Source organism: Diceros bicornis, chromosome 4, assembly GCF_020826845.1.
Source record: "Diceros bicornis minor isolate mBicDic1 chromosome 4, mDicBic1.mat.cur, whole genome shotgun sequence".
NCBI classification, from domain to species: Eukaryota; Metazoa; Chordata; class Mammalia; order Perissodactyla; family Rhinocerotidae; genus Diceros; species Diceros bicornis.
The window spans coordinates 45,237,587-45,259,940 of NC_080743.1; the positions used below are offsets into that span (position 1 = coordinate 45,237,587).

General features: G+C 41.3%; 2 protein-coding genes across 3 annotated transcripts in view; one reads left to right on the plus strand and one right to left on the minus strand.

The window, feature by feature from the left end:
• CTTNBP2NL (CTTNBP2 N-terminal like) overlaps positions 1 to 14,684 on the plus strand; it is a 38,244-nt gene extending 23,560 nt beyond the window's left edge. For both annotated transcript variants that reach the window (XM_058538791.1, XM_058538792.1), the window contains 3 exons: positions 5,435 to 5,665; positions 9,348 to 9,455; positions 10,535 to 14,684. In XM_058538791.1, coding sequence (XP_058394774.1) covers positions 5,435 to 5,665; positions 9,348 to 9,455; positions 10,535 to 12,016 — 1,821 coding nt within the window. In that variant the 3' untranslated portion in view covers positions 12,017 to 14,684. The remainder of the gene's footprint in view (positions 1 to 5,434; positions 5,666 to 9,347; positions 9,456 to 10,534) is intronic.
• The window catches only part of ST7L (suppression of tumorigenicity 7 like), a 175,204-nt gene that overhangs the window by 26,667 nt on the left and 126,183 nt on the right, over positions 1 to 22,354 (minus strand). The window contains exon 15 of the mRNA XM_058538793.1: positions 2,922 to 3,011. Within this exon, the coding sequence (XP_058394776.1) occupies positions 2,958 to 3,011 (54 nt within the window). The 3' untranslated portion in view covers positions 2,922 to 2,957. The remainder of the gene's footprint in view (positions 1 to 2,921; positions 3,012 to 22,354) is intronic.

A 22,354-nucleotide genomic window follows, 5' to 3' on the forward strand; every position in this document is an offset into this window, starting at 1 on the left:
GCAGGATTAATTGCTAAATGAACAGATACTGTTATTGATTATCCAGGTTCCCAATATATTTTTAGTGATGTATTACTTTGGAGTTATTTGGGAATTGGTGAATTTTGTTTTGCTTTTAAAGATTTCCTGGCCCAATACAATTTTATAGAATCTTAAATCTGCAGGGATGGGTTTAGTCATTGGGTCTAAAATAAAGGAAAACCTGTTTTCTAAACTTGGTTATTGAAAAAAATTAAATCATATTTATGGTACTTACTATGTGTCTGGTACTGTAGGAAGCACTGTACATTACTCATTTAATTTTTATAACAAGCCTATTGGTAGATTGTTATCCTCATTTTACAGATAAGGAATCTGAGGCACAGAGAAGTTAAGGGAATTTCTGAAGATAATACAGATAGAAAGTGATAGAGTCAAGATACAATCCCAATTCTGTTAGGATTTAGAGCCAAAAAGTATTAAATAAAATAAACATTTAGAAAAGGCTAGATTTGAGAATATAGCATTTGTGGTTAAGTGGAAGTAGCACTGGGTTTTCAATAATATATTAGAAATATTTTTTAAATCAGGAAAATTTTCTTTCTTTACTGCCATGTTAAATTCTGTACCATTTTCCAAAAATTAAAGTTTAATTCAAATGAGGCTAAATCCTTTTTTATCAATATTGTCAAACATTAAAATCCAGTTTTCTCTCAGCAAGTGACAAGGAACTTTAAGAACAAAGGGTATATTTATAGTAAGGTTGTTATCGTCTTTGTCCAGAATGGTTGCTTTATTTCCAGTTACTCAGGCAGCTATTTATAGTTTATCAGGGACTCCAGAGTTGAAATTATTTGAAGATTAATAGATTCAACTTGTGTGTGAAAAGGATTCCTTTTAACATGCTTTTGGTAGCATTAATAGAAACCATCTTGGAATCAGGTTCTTTTGTCCTTCTGATCCCTGGCATTGAGGTATTCAGGTATTTTTAAAGGCACAATGTTTATATTGCTGATTACTTTTAAAAGTATCACTTCAAAATTGGCAATAAATGGCAAAGATGCATCTTAATCCAGTTCTGTTACCAGCCTCAGTCTTGAAAATAAAATGTTATATTTGAATATAAACCCCCAATTAAATGGGCCTTAAAGAAACTTAGATTTGGAATCACTTTTCATGTGGTGATTATCATCCAAAGAATAAAGAGATTGATTTCCTATTTTAAGATTGGAATATAGATATATATATATATATAATATACTATTATTTATTATATTATTATACTATTATTTATATTATTATATATGATATAATATGATATATTTTAGACATATATATATAATAGTATAAGTAATATTGGGGAGGGAAGAGAAGGTGACTGCTTCATATTTCTTTTTGAAGTCTGTCATAGCAAAGCTGAAATTTTTGGAGAGCAAGCATGGCAGACTCCAAGGACCTTCTGTGATTTTATTTTAAGCTTTCAGTAGTGGTATGTTTCATTCATTCTCTGACAGTAAAAACAAATGAGTAATAGATGACTAGTATGTTTTGTCTGCTGTAGTAATACCCTCTATCATTGAATCTGTCTAACTAGCCAGTTATTTTCCTGTTGTCTGCAATTAAAAACCATCATGTTTTCTGACAATGTAGGAATTTCTGTTCAGTTAAAATATATGTTGTCATTGAAGTGAAAATAATGAAATTGTAAGAAATTGATTGATTTTAGCTGTATTACTGAACTCCTCCCCCAAAAAGTCAAATCCAGATCATTTAAAATTTCTCATAAAATACCTGAAATATCATTAAAGTATTAAAAATTAGCCTTGACAGTTTTTAGTATGGGTACTTGGTCTCTAAATTTTGACCTGAGGTGTCAGTGATAGTGGTGGCATATCTAGTCATTCACCTTGTGGTGACCAGCCTCCAAGATGGCCCACAGTGATCCCACCTCCTGATACTCACACCTTTAAGTAGTCTCCTCGCACATTTACTGGGTTGGTGTCTGTGTGACCAGTAGAATACATCAGAAGTGATGGTATGTCACTTCTGAGATTAGGTTATAAAAGACACTGGGACTTCCATCTTGGTGTGTGTCTTTGTCTCTCCCTCTCCCTCTCTCTCTCACATCACTTGCTCTGTGGGGAGCCAGCACATGCAAGGAACCAAGGCCTATGGCAACAGCCATGTGAGTAAGCTTGGAAATGGATCCACAGCCCCAGTCATGCCTCCAGGTGACTGCAGCCCTGGCCGACAGCTTGACTGCAACCTCATGACACACTGAGCTAAAACCATCCAGCTCAGCCCCTCCCAGATTCCTGACCCTCAGAAACTATGTGAGACAAAAAACATTTAGTATTTAAGCTGCTAAATTTTAGGGTAATTTGTTATGCAGGAATAGATAACCAATACTCACCTCCACTAAAGCTCTTTTATTCTTCAAATCTTAACATCTGTTTTTGCTTATTGTTATTATTTGTGCTGTTAAACCCGAAATCCATACAATTCACCTGACTGAGGCATTAAGTTGGTTGAAAAATACCCTATACCATCTGCCATTTTCCAATCCAGTATTTCATATAATAAATAAAGACTTTGAATTCACTTTTCCCATATTTGGGTCTCATATTAGATGTAGTTAAAGGAATTGTTTTGTGACAAGGAACCTTTTTTAGATTATTCCACACATTCTTTTCATTTATTTGCAAAGCCACCAATTTTGTATAACTTGTAATTACTATGCAAGTGATTATGGAATTACTATGAAGTACTTCAAGAGAAAACAGACAGCTTAACAACTGTACTCAGAGAAGTCTGAGACCTCACCAAAGAAGCTCCTCATCTATTACTCGTAACTCTGCGATGCTTATTAATTATACAGGATAATAACAGTGTGGGTTTTAAAAAGTCATATTTTTAAGGAATAGTTAACTATATACTCAAACCTGAGAGAGAGCTTCTCAGCAGATTTGATGTCAAGGTCATGAATTGTACTCCCAGCTCCTGCTCTCTGATCCCACTTTCTCTGTGGTATTCTGAAAAGGAAAAGGTCATAAAATTTAGGTTTACTTTTTTCTTTTTGCCCTACTAAACTAATTTCAGTATCAATAATCATTCCTTTACCACCGCTAATCATACAGAAACGGTAATCATGAATAAAAAATGTGACAGAAAAGTGGAATTTCAACTTCTTAACGAGTTTTTTTCCTCTTACTTCCTTTGTTGAAGCCTGTTTCTAAATATGGATTTGCCTTAGGACATTAATAGCTATCTACAAATAGATACTTGCATTGAATCCTGGGTTATCAATCTTATGTTTTATACCTAAAGAAACATGTTCTTGGTAAAAGGAAAATATTGATGAGGCCCATGTTTGACTGAAACTAAAGTCTAGCTTTTTTGTTTTACTCTTACCATGATTTAAAAAAATAATAATAGGGGCCGGCCCAGTGGCATAGTGGTTAAGTTTGTGTGCTCTGCTTCGGTGGCCCCCAGGGGTTTGCAGGTTCGGATCCCAGGCGCAGACCTATGCACCGTTCATCAAGCCATGCCGTGGCAGCGTCCCACATACAAAAGTAGAGGTGTGTGGGCATAGATGTTAGCTCAGGGCCGATCTTCCTCACTAAAAATAATTAAAAAATAATAATAAAAGTAGCCAATTTGGGAATTGGTCTTTTGTTTCTCCATCTGAAATGGATTAGAGATTATTTTGAAATTTGTTTTGAGTATTTCCTTTTCAATGTGAAGCTGAAAAAAATAGGATTCTATCTTGGACTCTGTCTTTCAAATCTCTCCTCCCTTTAATTCTCAACATGCTCACACACACACATACACATAATTGTAATAAAGTTAGGAAGATCATTACCAATAACTTAAAGGAACAAATAGATTTTTCTCTTCATCTTTCCAGTATACAAATATTATCCAAATACTCCAATAATGTCATCACTTAAGATGGTTGTAGTCAAGCCAGAAGTAAAACCCAGGGCTTCTAACTCTGCTTTGTACATTTACCAACTGATATCAACACCAATTTGTAGCATAAGGCTAAGTGATTCCTGGGTCTTGAACTTGGACAGTCTAATGAAGAAAGAGGCATCAAATTTCAACACTGAAACATACTTCTGTGTTAAAGAAACTCCATGTTTGCTTTATTTTCTTGAGGTTTCTTTTTTTCTTTAAGCTATTGAATTGTCAATTTTCCTTTCTTTTCAAATGGGTTCCTATTTGTCAATGGTGGTAGTAAGAAAACATAGCTTCTGATGAAATAATTTTTAAAAATTCATAAAAGATAATAGTTTTAATAACTAAATTTCATTTGAAAGCTTAAATTATGTAGTACTTTGCTGTGGTTTTTGAGAGTTTCCTCAATCCTCTATTAACACTTCATTTTTTTTTATTATAAAATGTCTCAGGAAACTGTCTAGTGTCTGTGTGGTAAAGTAAGTGTTAATGTCACTCTGTTCACCTGCACAAAATATATGATGCTTATATGAAGTAATACTTCAAGTCCTTCCTAGCAGAGAGAAGGGAAGAGGGGAGCCTAAGAATATCTCTCCACTCCCCTCCTGACCCTTAGATCCACCTTGGCACCCAGGCCCAAAGCCCTAGGCCAGACTCCAAGCACCAGCCCGCAGTCCAGGCCCTCTCATCCCCAAAGCTCACCAAGCCCTGAAGGGGACAGATTGGAGGATGGAAGATAGCATCTGAACAGAGACTAGAAGAGGGGGTGGGATTTGGCAGCAAGTAGAAGAGATTTTTGTCTGGACCTCTAGTTGTGAGTGCCTCTGCCCTCTTGACCTACCAACAACTGAGGGAAGTTCTGTATGTACAGATCACAAATAGTCCTAGATTATAATGTGAAAATATTTCTAGCATCCTTTACTTACCTACAGCCACTTTGTTGGGTCTCTAAATATGTAAACTTATAAAATTATCATGCTTACCATATTTTAGAAATGCAAATAGCATAACAGAAAGAAAAGATAAGATATGCCTGTTGGTAATATAAGCATTCATAAGCAGAGGCAGGAAGCATGGTGGTTAAGGACAGGCTTTAGAGCCAGGCTGCCTGGGTTTAAATCCCAGTTCTGACAGCTTGCTAGATGAGTGACCTGGAACACGTTACTTGATCTCTCTGTGATAGTTTTCTCATCTGCAAAGTAGAGATAATAGCACTACTTTATAGGGTTGTAAAATTTAAATAAGTTAATATGAATATAAATGCTTAAAACAATGTCTAATACATAGTTAGCTCTATATAAGTATTTGTTCTTGTTAATATTATTATTATACTAGGCCCCCTTTCTGATGTTATTTCTATATTTAGATGGCCCAGTCTGATTTTGTAGTCAGGTTACGTTCATACTAACATTACCACCTTTAATGTATAACTGCTAGCAGATCTTCCTCCTCAATAGTTTTTAAAAGCAAAATGCTTATTTTTTTTCTTTCCCAGGCCCAACACAGAGATACTTTCATTGAAGAACGCTATGGAAAATATAACATCAGTGACCCTTTGATGGCTCTACAGAGAGACTTTGAAACACTGAAGGAGAAGAATGATGGCGAAAAGCAGCCGGTCTGCACAAACCCACTCTCCATTCTTAAGGTGGTGATGAAGCAGTGCAAGAACATGCAGGAGCGCATGCTGTCCCAGCTGGCTGCTGCTGAGAGCAGGCACCGGAAGGTGGGTTCACACACTTGACTTGTGCTACGTCAGCTCTTGTGAAGACTTGATAAATCGTGCCTGATACTTTCTTGTCAGCTGCCAGTTTTCATAGTAATTCAATTGGGAGGTCTCACAGGTGTCAAAAAGCCCCTTAGCTTACCTAGGAGCCAGGAGATAGAAAACACAGGTTATTGCAAATGTTAAATTTAGGTAGTGTGCCAGACACATTATTTAAGACAGCATTCCTTCTTGATATGACACTCCAAGATACTTAGTATGTTTTTTCAGCTCTTGATCATCCAAACTTTAGCAACAAACTGGGGTTTGACCAAGCTTGTAGCTGAACGGAGTGTTCTGTATTTGCTTACTTAAGTGATAAATAGAAGGATTAACAGGTATTTGGGGAATGCTATATCTAAAAGACAGAGAGAGAGAATTTACCTGACTATAAACATGCTAATAGCCAATAGATTATTTTCATTTTTTTTCCTTGTTTTGAGTTTCATTGCATTTTACTTCGTGAAACCATAAACATTCCCTGGAGTTGTTTACCTTAAAGCTGTTCTACTCCATTAGGAAAGTATGTTTGTGTGTGTTTTTCCAGGTCTTACAGCCCCAAGTTAGGTAGGAAGGCAAACCTGTGCTTTCTTCCACCTCATCTCATTGGAATTCTAGTGCTTGTGATTTTATTCTCCAACTTGTCATTTACTGCTCAGATTTGGCTTGAAAGAGATGCTTGGCTAGAATCTGTATTTTTTAAAACTATTGGTTTAGATTTATACCAACAAGGGGAGACATCAGTGCATTTAGTAGGAAGCATTTTATTCTGAAAAATTGGGTTAGCAGCTGCCATGTGATGGGCCTTCATTTACTTTTACAGTTACCTGCGTTAGAGAGCCATCTGCTTCAAACGCAGCTGACCAACTGCTCAGGCTTAGGTCCTGCCCATGACTTTTCTTTCTCTTCACTAAGTCCAAAGGAAAGACCAGAGTGGAGGTTCTTAGCCATGGATGGGCCTCAGATGTTCCATGATCCCCCAGAAAATATACAGAATGCCAAAAGTTTATGCAGTTTTGTAGAATATGAACTTTTTCCTGTAACTTTAATTGAATTCTCAAAGTTGTCCAAGACCCAGAAAAGTTTAACCTCTGATCTAGAATGAAATAATCAGAAGGCATTTATACCTTAATTTAAAAGGTGTCCATACACTTGAGTTAGTTGCCTAAATTTTGGGGACTTCTACATAATCCTCTAAGAAAATCTTCCCAACATCCTTGTTTGATAGGCCTTTTTTCCACTTCCTACATGAAGCAATAGAGCTGTGCTGAAGGGCAGGCTGGCTGGCTGTCATGCCCGTGGAAGGTGTAGTGATGGGATGGTTGTGGCTCTAGGTGACTGGGGAGAGGAAGAAGTTAAAAATAATAAAAAAGTTCTTAATGTTATATTTCAATGTAAGATTCTTTGAGTGAGTGTTAAATGTTTTAAACCAACTGCCTATCTATTCTTAAGTGTTTTATCAAAGTAGAACACTGACTTTGTTAGAAATCAAATAGTACCTAGAGGCATATAATTAGGGTGCTTATTGACCCAGTTTGCCTGCGAGAGTCCCAGTTTATGCCTATCGCCTTGGCATAGTTATTAACAATATCTCCTTTGACTCTCAGAAGTGTTGTGATTTGAACAGTAAATTACATGGTTACTCTGCTCATTATGAAAAATAGACTTCCCCAGTCCACATCTTCCCACTCTCTTCTCGTCAGTATTCAGAGACAACCACTTTTTTCTTTTAACCATTTATTTTGGTAGCTAACTTCCGTATTTCTAAATGGTATACTTCTCTCTCGCTTTATCAATTTTAGACACTTATATTACTTCCTTTTATTATAGAGGCAGATTTTGTTATCTTACACCCCACTTCCCTTTCCTCTCCACCTCTACCATCTTGCCAAAACAAACATAATCCCCTTTCCTCACCCCCATTCTCTGTCATCCCCGGTATTCCCAAATCCTGAGCCTGTCACATTCTGTTTCTTAGAGGATAAACATCCGGCTTACGCCTGGGCAGTACATGCCCGGCTGCTAACATTCAATGTACAGGAATCAAGTTGAGGGGACAAACAAATCTGGAAAATACAGAATTTGAGCCAGTCCCCTTGCTTTCTGTCTCACCTCACCTCTCCTCTGTAGTACCTACCCCTCCAGGCTCTGTGTCTCTTTGGGGCCCTGCAGGGCAAAACAGCTTCCTCCTCCCAACACATACCAAGAGAGTTACCACGCCTCCAGCCTTTCCTTCTTCATATGTTATTAAAATTTCTGCTCACGTCTCTTTCTTTGTCTTTGTGGGTTTTTATTCTTTTCACTTCATTTCTATAATTTTAGAGGGCTCTCAGAAGGGAGAGGAAATGATCTACCACCTTTAGCCAAAAGCTTGTTTTTCTATTAAATTGAAAAATTAGCTTTTTTAAAACCAGAAGCAAGTACACCAAAATGTTTTCATTTTTGTAAGCAAACACACTTTGTGTTTAAAGAAGAGTCTCATGTCCCAGAAAATTTTTCTCTCCATTCATAAAAATTGTTAGTGAGGAGAAACAATGAGAAATGGCCATTGGGATGACAGTGCTCTGCCTTGGAGGTCTGGGCCAGGGCACCTCTGAAGCATGAGCAGAAGCTACTAGAAGGAAATCCATTGCCAATAGGAATATTGTGCAGTTATGGGAGGCAGGATTATGGGGGAAATGTCCCTTTAAATTTGTATTCTTAAAATTGGGTTTAATTGTTTGGGACTAGAATAAGTGGAGTGGGGTAGGCAGGTTAATTAAAAGGCCTCGTGAGGGGCTGGCCTCGTGAGGGGCTGGCCCCGTGGCATAGTGGGTAAGTGTGCGCACTCTGCTGCTGGCGGCCCGGCTTCAGATCCCAGTTGTGCACTGATGCACTGCTTGTCAGGCCATGCTGTGGTGGCGTCCCATATAAAATGGAGGAAGATGGGCACAGATGTTACCAGGGCCCAGGGCCAGTCTTCCTTAGCAAAAAAAAAAAAAAAAAAAGGAGGATTGGCATGAATGTTAGCTCAGGGCTGATCTTGCTCCCCCCCAAAAAAGGCCTTGTGAAAAATCCCCCCTTAAGATCCCAATAATTGAGCCTTTTTACATGCAGGATGAAGTCAAGAGAGTCTTTTCACCTCTTATCTAACTATATACAACATGCATATTATTAATTAAGCAAGGCACAGCTAGGATGTCACCTATTTGAAATGTTTACTTTTGGGCCCCCTCTTTGGTGCCTCCTGTGATTTGAGCATTGAGGGGAGCACCTCAGCTTTCAGCTTTGCATGGTCCTGTCTTGTTTCATCACCTACACGTGTCCCCTAGTCCCACCAAACTGCCTGCAGTTTCTGGACCTTCTGTTAATTCTCTGAAACCTTCTCAACCCCTACAGCTGATTAGTTGCTCTCTTCAATTTACATGTCATTTTGTGCATACCTAAAATGAAGCATATATCTTACTGTTTTCTAGCACATAGCTTGCATATCTTTCACCCTACTAGACAGCGTGCTCCTTAATGGCCCTGACTGGGATTTACTTACTTATTTACCTATCTCAGGGATTATCTTAGGTACTTAGATAGGCACTTAGTATTTAATTGTCTTATAAGTGTGATTCCCTGATATTTAGAAATGACTTTTTTTTTTAATTCTTTAAAGGTGATCCTAGACCTTGAGGAAGAAAGGCAAAGGCATGCACAGGACACAGCTGAAGGAGATGATGTCACCTACATGCTGGAGAAGGAGAGAGAGCGGCTGACTCAACAGGTAATGAAGATGGAGGTGTTCGCAGCAGCATGTACCTAGAACAGCATTTCTCAAAGATTGTTCTGCAGGGTGTACTTCAAAAAAAGGGCTTTGTGGTCGAATAAGGCTAGGAATTACTGGATTAAGCAAAGTTAAACAGGTTTCTAACTTCAATTTGGGTCCTTAGTATGCAAAAAGCACATTGTGAGTCTTCAACAACAAGACAGGGTATCTGTGTTTAGCAAATCTCTGTTTTCATAAAATCCTTTTGTGACATAGATCACTCACTGTGGGACTGTCATTCCATAGAACACACTTTGGGGAACACTAACTTCAAGCTCTCAAACTTTTTTTGACTTAGGACTCCCAGAAAGACATACATTTTACATCACAGCCCAGTATATATATGCAGTATACACATGCCTAAAACAAAAATCTCATGAAATCATAGATAACCCATACTGCTTATAATACACATTCATTTTTTTAAAATTCTAATCGTGGGTCACTAAATTGGTTTCCCTATCCTTTAATGGGTCTCAGAGTTTGTAAAACACTGACCAAAAGGGTTCCATCAACCCTCTCCCTCTCACTCAGAGTCTCTGTGCCTTAAATAGGGTTGGGATGACGATTAAAACAGACTGTATTTGTGCAGAAAGTATGGTTCAAGTGCAACTATTTGTTTGTTTGTTTTTAAGATCAGAAAGTCTTATTACTAAAAATTTTAAAGTTTTGTTTTCAGCAGCATTCATCACAAATCTGATATATATGGCTTTCTGTTTTCTGTTTTGATTGGTTCTAATCGTCTGCACTCTCCACAGACCTAAAACACAGTGATGGTTCATATTCTCACTAATAACCCTGAGACAGTATAAGAACTAGTAGTGCTTCCTAAATCGTCAAAGAAAGATAAAATCATGGTGTGTACGTTTTTGTGATAGGTATTCCAATACTTCAGAAATATTTGATCTAAGCACACGGCATATGTGGTAATCCTGTGTGCCAAAGAAGGGCTAGCCAGGACACTACTTGATGTTAGTTTTTCACTGTCTCTTTGTTTTCTTACTCTAATCATGATGTATGGTGGTATTTTTTTCCAGTTGGAATTTGAAAAGTCCCAAGTGAAAAAGTTTGAAAAAGAGCAGAAGAAGCTCTCCAGTCAGCTGGAAGAGGAGCGCTCTCGCCACAAGCAGCTCTCGTCCATGTTGGTGCTCGAGTGCAAGAAAGCCACCAGCAAGGCAGCCGAGGAGGGGCAGAAGGCAGGAGAGCTGAGCCTGAAATTGGAGAAGGAGAAGAGCCGTGTGAGTAAACTAGAGGAAGAGCTGGTAGCTGAGAGGAAGCGAGGCTTGCAGACCGAGGCCCAGGTGGAGAAGCAGTTGTCTGAGTTTGACATCGAAAGAGAACAACTGAGAGCAAAACTCAACCGAGAAGAGAACCGGACCAAAACTCTGAAAGAAGAAATGGAAAGTTTGAAGAAAATAGTAAAGGATCTCGAGGCTTCTCACCAGCATAGTAGCCCTAGTGAGCAACTGAAGAAACCGGTGACTATGTCTAAAGGCACAGCGACTGAGCCTCCCACGCTAGTGTCTGTATTTTGCCAAACAGAGAGTTTTCAGGCAGAAAGAAGCCATGGGAACAACATAGCCAAGGTGGCAACCACTGGGCTGCCTGGTCCCACCACTCCTACTTACTGTTATGCAAAAACCAATGGCCATTTTGACCCAGAGATACAAACTACCAAGGAGTTGATTACAGGCAGCAGTGTAGAAAACCAAGTGCCTCCACGAGAGAAATCTGTGGGATTGGCCCAAGAGAAAGCAGTGGAGAATGGTGGGTGTCCTATGGGAATCGAGACTCCAGTCCCAATGCCTAGTCACCTCCCTTCCGGTGGGAGCTCACTGTCTCCCAGCAGCACTGCCTCCTCCTCTCTCACATCCTCTCCTTGCTCTTCACCAGTACTAACTAAGCGCTTATTGGGGTCCTCAGCTAGCAGCCCCGGCTATCAGTCATCCTACCAAGTAGGGATCAACCAGCGGTTCCATGCTGCTCGGCACAAATTTCAGTCCCAAGCAGATCAGGATCAACAAGCCAGTGGTCTACAGAGTCCTCCATCCAGGGATCTGTCCCCTACCCTCATGGACAACTCTGCCGCTAAGCAGCTGGCCCGGAATACAGTCACTCAGGTGCTCTCCAGATTCACTAGCCAGCAAGGGCCAGTCAAGCCTGTCTCTCCCAACAGCTCTCCCTTTGGCACAGACTATCGAAATCTGGCCAACACTGCCAACCCAAGAAGTGACACCAGCCATTCACCTACTCCAGGGAAAGTGTCCAGTCCTCTGAGCCCCCTGTCTCCAGGGATCAAGTCCCCTACCATCCCCAGAGCTGAGAGAGGAAACCCTCCACCCATCCCACCTAAAAAACCTGGTCTCACTCCTTCTCCATCCACTACCACTCCACTAACCAAAACTCATTCCCAGGCATCTTCTTTGCCCACCACAGAAGAGCTTGCCAGCAGCTGCTCTTCTAATGCTGTCGTAGCCAATGGCAAGGACGTCGAGATATTCTTGCCTACCAGCAGCTAGTCCCTACGAGGCAGCCTCCACATTTGACATTCCATCAGATTTCGTCCAAGAGCTCAGAGTCAAACCGTTGAGTCAGATGATGTTATTTATTTTGATAGTAGCTGAAACCATCTGTATAATGCATTTAGTGTATTTCACCTTTTTGTATTTTTTAAGTAGAAACTGAGTAGTTTGGATTTTTATGCCTCACATCTTTGTACTAAAGCTAGAAGGGCACCTCAAAGACACCTCAAGCTCAGCAGTCACCATCACGTTGTGACGGAGAAAGCTAATTGAGTACCAGGCGGTGACTTGCTGTCTATTTTGGGACTAGAATCACTCAACACTCATTTTGAATTATGCAGAAGTGGTTCATGCAGATTTTTATTCCAGTTGAACATGTTTAAAAAGTGCCTGAAATAAGACTGCCATATGAATGTGATTCTGCAGTGAAAACACAAAATGGATTATTTAATTGCAGAAAATGAGATCCTCTGTGAATTCTGAATGTTAAAAACTAACACTGCTTTTAATCCTCTTTTACTGATTTTAATACAAGCTTTGTGTTCAGAAACAAGGCTGCATACGTAGAATGGGAATCCCAAAGGTGGGGATAAACTCACCACAGAGCTGAGCTTTACAGGGTCCTTGAGAAACCCTCCTGAGCATTAAGCAGTTGGGAAAGAAAAGCAGCTGCTTTTCTTGTACTTTTGAAAAATTAAGTCACTCCCAGTTTCCTGCATAAATTCTTGAATAGAATGAAATCACATCTCCATTCAAAAAATGTCTTCAGGCATCTACTGTTGTGTAAGGAACTTCTGATTCCTATTGCTATTACTTGAATACGAAATGGTTACTCATTCTGTATAAAAGTTTTGCAACAGAATGAGATCTTTATTATGTAATCAAAAAGCAATAACTTAAAATTCACTCTCTTTGTAATATTATAAGTCAGAATTATACAGGTTTTACTAAATTGTCACACTTACTCTCCAAGCTGCCACCACTTGGTGTCTGTATCTGTGGAACCAAATTAACTTTTGCCTAAATGGAAGTACACATATATCTGTATAGACACACCCCTTTACGTGTTTAACATACACACACTTAAACACATAAATATTAGTGTGATTATATCTTTGGAGTTTGCAATATAGCATAAAGGACGAGTAGAAATGCACATTAAGATTACCTACCAAAGCAACTAGATGTGGCTGGGACCTAATCAGTCAATGAAGAAATGTTGTCCACAGGGAGGTGGGGAAATTCCAAATGAAGTCAGGTCTTCAGCATCATAAAAAGGCAGAGCCAAACTAACCCCAGTGTCACAGAACTCAGCTGGTCATATGTGAAATAAGTCACTCAATCAAGTGGCGTAAGACAGCTGGGGGTAGTGGAGCTGGAGCAAACTGAAGTGCCCAAGCTCCATTTAGAAGGGCCACCGCTGGGCGGCTCCGGGGGCTTGTTGCCATGCAGTAATGCTAGACCAGGGTTACCAGCTCCTCAAATTTTTATGAAATCCAAATTTTCATGAGAAATATTCTCATTTTTAAATATCAAAACTGATTCAAAATTTTAAACACTTCTGCAGCTGGATTTAGCTCACAAGCTGCCAAGTTGCAACCTCTCATTCTAGAAACTTCTGTCATTTCCATCATAGTGAGTTTGTGAGGACAAAAGCCTCCACTCTTTCCAACTGGTAGGCTAGTACAGCCGACAAAGTCCGTAGAATACAATAACTATACCCCTGTTCCAAACAAGACTCTGCAACCCAGCTCAGACATGGTGGTTATATGACATTGTGTCCACAGGGATGGAGAGGCCTTGGTGTCCTCACATACATTCTCCTAGCCAACATCTATCCAGCAGCCCCTGACCTCCTGCTATAATTAAAATCTGTTTCATCTTAATCTGATCAGAATTGATAAGAGAAAGGCAGGTGATGGAAATCACTGTGTAAATCACCATGGAGTATATTGGCGTCTCCACAGGTTATGGTTTGATTAAGGCCAATACATCAAAAATTAAACTACTACTAATGCCCCAGGGTGTCTACCAAATGATGAAGGGGGTATCTTATAAACTGCCCAAAGCAATCATGCATTAAACTTTATTCCCATGCATAGCCAAATGAACAGTGTTGATAAAATAGCTGAACTTTCTAAACAGGAGAGGGGGCTCTAGTCCCAGAGCATTATTACCTCTCTTGCTTTAAATGGTAATCTTAAAAGTTGCATTGTGCTCTTTCTTTGTTTTGGCATAGATATATATAGAGAGAGATACTATAAGGAAGTTTATTTCTTAGGAAGTGCACTGAATAATGTATTTCTTTTACAGTGTAATATGGGGGTGGGGAAATGCAAAAGAAATGTGTATTTTTGCTAGTTGCCTATCTTCTGAGATAAATAAGCACAATACTGCAATGGATCCAATAATCCAGTTAGGTAGTATAGATTAGTATTTAAGTTTGCTGTAGATTGTGTGTGTGCTAAGTAAAAGTTCCATGATTCACAATTTTGGTATTAACCCATGTTGCGAAAGCTGTGTTACTGGTCAACAGATTATAATGATGTGCAACACATAACACAAGCATTAACTAGTCATTAACATTTGTAAAGCCAAATGTACCATGCAGAAGTCTTCATCCATTTTTATAGCAGACTACATTAAAACAAGTTGTCATACCGTTTCCGGGAAAAATAGTCTTGTTTGTACAAAGTGAAGAATGTTGCACAACAGGGCCTGTTTTGTTGGGGAAGGAGCAGGTGGTGTAGAGGGAGCACTCGGCCCTAGCTTTAAAAAACCGAATGAAGTCAGTGACCTATCCCGGTTAGACCCCAAAAGGAGCTGGGACATTGGTTTTCTTTAGAACCTTAGAGCTGGAAGAAGGCTATGCAATAATCCAGTCTGTAATTTTTAAACCATTTGGGAGTTCTGGACCTTTTCAGAATTTAAGAAAAGCTAGACTCTATCCCCAGAAAAATGGATATGCTTATGTGCAAAATTTGGTTAATGGCTTCACGGGATCCCAAGACCCTGAAGCCATTCATGATTCATGTACTCGAGCTTAAGAATGCCTGATCTTGTCCTGCCCTCTAATTTTACAAATGACTAATGCATCCCTTGTCTCCTAGTCCAGTGCTGTTGATGCTACATTGTTAGCAAATGCAAATTGTAGCCAGACGAAAATCCTTTGATGTACAAGTGTTTAAACAGTGTGGATGTTTACATATCTTAAATTTCCAGCATTTAAGCCAATTAATGATCATTTCAACAAACACTGGGTATATCCGTTTTCCCATAACAGCCTCACTGTCAGCAGCGCTGACTTGTCTATTTGTGTGTGTGTGTGTATATATATATAATTTATAGAGTGCTTCTGATGCCTAGTCCTTGAAACAGAATTTCAAATGTCTTTTGAAATGCTGGCTTCCAAATAGGATATATTTTCATAATCATGAGTCAGAGGTAGGCAATGAGCATTGTTCCACAGGAGTAATTTTAATTTAATTGCTATAAAACTAGTTGAGAAAATTTGAGAGCATGTCTACCCATCTGCTCACATATCAACGGCCAGTTCATTGGTAGAAGCGGAGGAGGAGAAAGGAGACTGGGGTAGTGGTTCTCAAACTTGATCGTTCTTAAGTATAACCTGGGAAGCCTGCTAAAAAGAAGGATTCCTGGGAGTTGGGCTTAGGGGCTTGCCGATGCAGGTGGTGTGAGGATCACATTTTGAAAACGAGCGCCTCATAGCTCTCACCTGTTCTTTCACAAGAACTTGTTATTTGCCTCTGACCTAAGGCGGTGTCTTAAGCTCCTGAATCTGGTTTGCCGTAATGTCAATGATATTCAGAGTCAAGAATGCCTACTTGGGTTCCGCGCACCATGTTAATGATATCACATACATATTACCTTACTAGTCTTCACAAGGGTGCTGTGAGGTATTATTTTCCCTGGGGTGCAGATGAAGACCAGAGATTTCTACAAGGGCCCTTAGGAAGTGACAAAGCTTGGATTTAAGCCCCAGTGCTCTGCTCTTTCCAGGACCTGTGTTTCCCCAGTGAGAATAGCTTGAGGTCCTTGTTAACGCTATTCTCAGGCAGACCAAGGTGGGCTCTAGATAAGTGCCTGAGCTAATTCTTAAGATGGAGCAGGTTTAAACCCTACAGGACACCACACTACTCACATTCACCCTAACAACCCCCACCCCCAGGAGTGGACTGTCAGACTTTTAGCAGGTCAGATAAAATGAACAAAAACAAGACATCTTTCTTATTAATTCCCCTCAAGCAACAGATGTTTCTTAAATATTTTAGATGAGCCAGAAACCAAGGTAACTGGTATGGAAAACACAAGTTTTAACATGTTTCTTGCCCTCAGGGTACTCACAAGTCTAGTTGGGGAAGCAAAACATTAACACATAAAAAGTTAACAGACAACTAAATAATGCAAATGAGGTGCAAAGGGTTATTGAAGGTGGTCCTGGCAAAAGCACTGTGGTAGCACAGAGGTGACAGAGCTCTTTATGGGCAGGAAAAAGTTAACTAGAAAAGGAGCAAATGTCTTTTCTCCTCTCTCCAAAGCATTATCTATCTGGAATTCTGCAGTATCTCCCCGTGTTTGCATTGTTTCACTTGGCTTGTCTTGGTCTTAGGATGAGGTCAGAGACAGTCACCAGAAGTCCCCAAGAGCTAAGTCCTATTAAAGAGAGACTGACAGACACCAACGTGATACGCTTGGGCTGGTGGAAGAAGGAGCTCCCAGGTCACAGCACTCGGCAAAACATTCTTAAACGACTTGTAGAGAAGACCTGGGAAAAGACAGGTTGAGAAAGGACCTTGTTGCCAAAATACTGCATTACCCATAAATGTCCTCTCCTACCTTCTAAGTCTTTAAAAGCAAAAGAGAGAAATGAAGATGAAGCTTTGAAAAGAATCCAATGGGTCCTTCAGGGACACCTACAAGTGACATTTCCTGGGAGTGATGTAAAAGCAGCTCCTCCTCTTCTCCCAGTAGTGTGAATGTTTGTGCTGCTGTTAGACTGCAGGAGCACAGGGAGTGTCCTGTGGCTCTGTCCACACCACTGGGAAACTGTGGGCTCTGGCAAATTACTGGGAGTGTTGCAACAAGATTGGCCTTAGCCCTGGGGAGTCACCTACTTAACTGGACAAGAGTCCTACTCACTAACTCAACATGGTAGACACTCAGGTCCCTTTCAGGAATGAAGGATTTATTTCCCTAGCTTTAGAGAATGCTGATGGCTATAAGCCCCTTATAGGAATAGCCGTAACTGAAAGAAATCACAGGCAGCTCATATCCAAAGTGTGACATGTGGAATATAAAGACCTGGCCCCTTGTCCCACATCAAGAGAACTCTGAAGGGTCATCCCAGCTTCAAAACCTCTTGTAGATTTGGCTGAGCCCTCTATTGAGACTGTACTGCAGCTCAACTTTCCCTCCCCTTCTTTTTCCTCCCCTCTCTCCCCACCCCTTCCCTTCTCTTCCCTTCATGTGGATCCCAAGGGTACTTCCTGGTAAGCCTCCTGCACCCTAATCTCCATCTCAGACTCTACTCTGTTCCTTTTGGTCATGATTAAGTCCTCTAAAGGAGGGCAGAACATTTTCTGAGTATTTTATTTGGTGCCAAGGTATTTTACCTATGTTACTTCATTTAATCAAAACAACTACTAAAAAAAGCAGGTTATTACTACTTGACCCATAAGGTAATTAAGGCCTACTGAGGCACAGTAAATTGTCCAAGGTCCTACAGCAAAGTAGGGCTGAGATTCAGTGGCACAGCTAGGATTCAAACCTTCATCTATTTGGCCTTCAAGTCCACTCTCCTTCCACTGACCACACTACTGTCAAAATAATAATAATGCATTTAGGGAGTTTAGAATATTAGCTTATAGTCAGTCATATACCTAAGTATGAATCCACTAGTTAGCAGCTTTCTTTTGAGAATTCCACTAGGAACAGGACACTGAAGGAATGACTGGGGGTTTTGGTGAGGAGAAAGGAGAGGAAAGATTTGCCTACACAGAGTCATCAAACGTTAGAGCTAGAAGGAAGCTTAGAGACCCTTGATTCTAGCTCCCCTATATTACAGATGAGGAGAATGAGGCCCAGAAAGGCTAGGTGACTTGCTCAAGCTTACATGTCTAGTTCATGGCAGAGCCCAGACTATAAAGTCAGTGGGGCTCCCTCATTTGGCCTCAGCCGACTGCTCCTCCCTGAGCTGACTTGGGCCTAGGAATTCCTAGCCCAGCCCTGGCTGCTCCCTCGGGCACGGCTTCCTCCTCTCACCTGCTTTTCTACAATGTCTGGGCTTTGATCTTGTTCACGTGGGCTGCCCCATATTCCAAGCTTTGCCCTCTGTCCACTGGCCTGGGGCTGCTTGCCACACTTGTTGCCACAAAAATCTTGTCCTCATGTCTCTGAACCGGTGTGACTGCTGAGGTGAGACTGGGAGTGGGGAAGATGGTGGAGCTTCTACTCCCAGGCTGTGCCTCGTCTGTCTAGCATCAGCTCTGGGAAGCACTTACTCCTAAAGCATGCCTTACTCCTCAGGTACAGACAAGAAGCCACTGAAGCCATGAGCATCTATCCCCTCCCTGCTTTTGAGCCTGACATTTCCGCACCTGCCTGTGGAGGAGGGGGCAGCTGAATGCTTGGAGAGACAGCTCCTCGTCCTGGTCCTCCTTCCCCACCTGAACTCAAACACACAGCTGTCCCAGGAAGGGCCTTTCCCATTCTCAAAAGACTTACCCATCTCCCTTCTCCATGGTTAGTGCCCACCCTCCTGCTCCCCCACTCCCCCACTCCCCCTGCTCTCCCAGCCAATTCAACCCAAATCAAAGCCTTCCAGGACCATTTGGGCCTCAGAGCAGACAGGGTGTCCTCAGGGTGGTAGGGTGGTTTGGGGGCGGTGACCACAGCATACAGGCTCCTTCTTCATCCCTAGCATGTTTTCCCTCTCCTGAGTCTTGGTGAGTCAGCACCATAGGGCCACACACAAGGCTCCTATTCAGGGCTCGTTTTCCTCCTGCTCTAACTCAGATCTTGGCATCTCTCTCTCTCTCTTCATTCTCTATGTAGGCCTTATTCTCACCATGGGAAAGCTCTGCTCCCTGCCCTGTGCCTCCTCACTTTTCCCCAGCACCCACCCACCCTAACACACACATGCCCACATTCCTTCCGCTTACCTTCCAGGAGTTTGCAGTCCCAGCTGGATATAAACATAACGGAGGTAGAACAAAATAGAAATAAACTATTAAATCCTCATTCACATATTTTCAACGGGTGTTTGTTGCTGCTGGCTCTGTGCGAGCCCTGAGCTATGTTGAGAAGGACAGGCACACGCACTTGCTGTGCCTGCCAGTCATTTATTCAGCATATGGTTATTAAGCACTGACTCTGTGTCAAGCCTCATGCTAAGAGCTGGAATTTACACTTGATGGGGGAACCAGTCTCGCAGATGCGACATCTCAGGGCAGAGCTGGGAAGGATGCAGCAGGTGCCCCATGGGTAGTGGGGCCCCAACTGCCTCAGAAGTTCAGCAGAGCAGGAAAATCTGTGGGTCTAGAGGCACCAGGTTTAAATAAACAGAAGGGAGAAGGATACCGGTTTGCTTTAATAGGGGTCTGTGTACACTCTGCCTATGTAGGACACGGGGATGCTAAAACAGGACGAGCAAGAAAAGTAGTTCAGAACAAGAGCTTTATCATTCTCTGTGTAGCCTTGCGTAAGTCAATTAACCTCTGCTAGCCTCCATTTCAGCATCAGTGAAATGAAGATATGAGAACCTCCCTCCTACGGTTTTGTGAGAATTAAATGAGATAAAGCAGGCAAGTGCCGGGCACATAGTGAGTACTCGGCGGATTATCTGCTGCCTTTGTGGAAACGCTCAGCGGGTGAAAGGACGGCCCCAGGGCTGAGCATCTAGATGGGAAGCAGAGAGGTTCCGACGCCCCGCCCTTTGTCGGAAAGCTGAATTGCTCGCGCCCCCTAGCGTTTCAGTCGCGGTGATTCTCTCTAGTCTGGCAGCACACCGGTCTGTAGTCAGGAAGGGACCAGCTGCAGAGATGGTGGCGCGGGCAGGTCTGCGTCCCCGCCCCAGGCCCGCGCTCAACCGCCCCCTGATGGCCAAGTCCGGAGCACAGCCCCAGCCCCTGCCTAAGACACGGGTGGAAGCCCAAACTAGTAAAGGTGAGAGAATAACAGAAACCACCTCACAGGACTGTTGTGAGCCTTAAATGAGCAAATCTAAGACTTCAAACTAGTTAGGGCATAAGGAAGCACTCAGCAAGTGATAGCTCTTAGTATTATGTAGCTACTAGAACATGACTGACACATAGTAGGTGCTCTGAGAACTATTTGTTAAACAGGGGTCAGGATGACTCTATCAACATTTATTTATTCCTTCGTCCATTTAATTATGCTTCTTCTATACTGTTGATGCTGTAAAAAATAACTTAATGAGCCAAGTAAGTCAGAGTCAGCACTCTGTGGGAGGAAAACAAAGATTTCATTCATTCAGACATCCATACAATGGCTCCTACTAGGTGCCACTTACTGACTTGGGCACTGGGATAGAGAAATAAATAAGTTGCAGGCCCTTAGGGGCTTTAGGTGCCGGTGGGAGAGACAAACACAAAACACAGTGTTGTGTGGACTATAATAAAAATAGGGACAAGCTGTGGGAACACGGTTAATCCCCCGTGGAATCAGGAATGGTCTCACAGAGGAAGTGACACTTGACCTGGTCTTGAGGGAGGGGTGGATGCTCCCAGGTAATGAAAGGAATGACGGGCATTCCAGGTAATGAGAACAACATATGCAATGCACCGAGTTGCCAACAGGCATGATGAGAAGTCTAGGGTGGGAGTGTGGATCTGGTGAAGTAAATGAGAACAGGATAGGGTATGGTCTTCCCAGGGAAAGAGTTTGGACTCTGTTTGGTGAGCCGCTGGGAGGCTGAACTGAGGAGGCTTCATGAGCAGAGGTAGATTTACCATGGAGCTAATGAAGTTTAAGTTTCAAGGACCTTCACTGGCACAGCCCCTTCCAAGCCCGGAAGGGCCTAAGCAATGTGTTCATATGGTCATGTTTTTATAAAATTTGCAAAAATAAGATATCTTAATTGCTATCAGTTAAGACTGCTATCTCTTTTTACTCTGACTTCTCCTATATCACACTTTCCCCCATGTTGGGTAGCCTTGGAGTGGTGGCCACAAGAATTTTTGGAATTCAGCTAAAGGTAAGTTGAATAGGGGACTATTTTTGAGTGAAATATATTTGTGTGGTTTGCAGTCACTTCCATGTATAGCTGAGTTTTTGCAGCCATCCCAGTGTAGGAATGTCTTCCAAGAATGTGCCTATCAGTCATCATGCTGCCTCACCTTGCATAACAACATGAAGGAGCAGCACCAAAGGTTGTATCGCTATAAATATACCCTATAGCACCTGGCACTAAAAGTAAAGTGGTAAGTGGAGGAGAAACAAGGTTTTAAATGTATGGAGCCAGAGTCTGGTCTCTGGAAAATTATTCCAGTTATTGGATGTGTAAAATTATAAGTGGGTGATTAATTTCTCATCAATGCCTAGTCAAAACAAAATTTCTCTCGTCAGGAAAATACTCAATAATGCAGTGTACACAATTATAAATGTACCACAAATATGAAGATGTAATCAAAAAGTATGGAGTCAAAAGATATGTTTTCTAAAATTTTAGAGAATTCTGATTCTTCCAGTTCAAGATGGAATAACAGGGACTGGATTTATTCTCCCACCTAAAACAACACTGAGAAAAATATATTAAACAACAATTTTCAAGACATTGGACATCAGGCAACAAAGGACAGAGATGAGAAACAAATGAAGTGAGTCCTATGATTGCCCCAGCAGTAAGGGGGAATCAAGGCACAGCCTGACAGTCTCCCTAAGTTGAGGAGATGAAGCTGGAGTTGGGACAGAAGAGTATTGCAGACAAAAGAGTTGCAATGAGAGAGATCTCCAGAGATCTTCAGAGGCTTCCCCTGGAGTCTTCCAGCTGAGTACTAATCAAGATATACATGTGAGGAAACTACCCAACGCCAATGTGAGAAACACCCAAAAGGATTAGAAGGAACAATACTTAGAATTCACATGGGACTGGGAATAGTTTCTGTTCTCACTAGCCAGAATTACCAATCTCATAATTCATGAGACGTTGGGTGGAGTACGCAGAAGGGTTTTGTCCCTATAGTGGGTCAAAATTAGCCTTAGGCGAAATGCTGCTCTGCTCCCACCTAAAAAACAGTTCAAAAGCAAGACTCAAAAGGATCAAGCTATTTCCAAATAATTGCATCCCAGAACAAA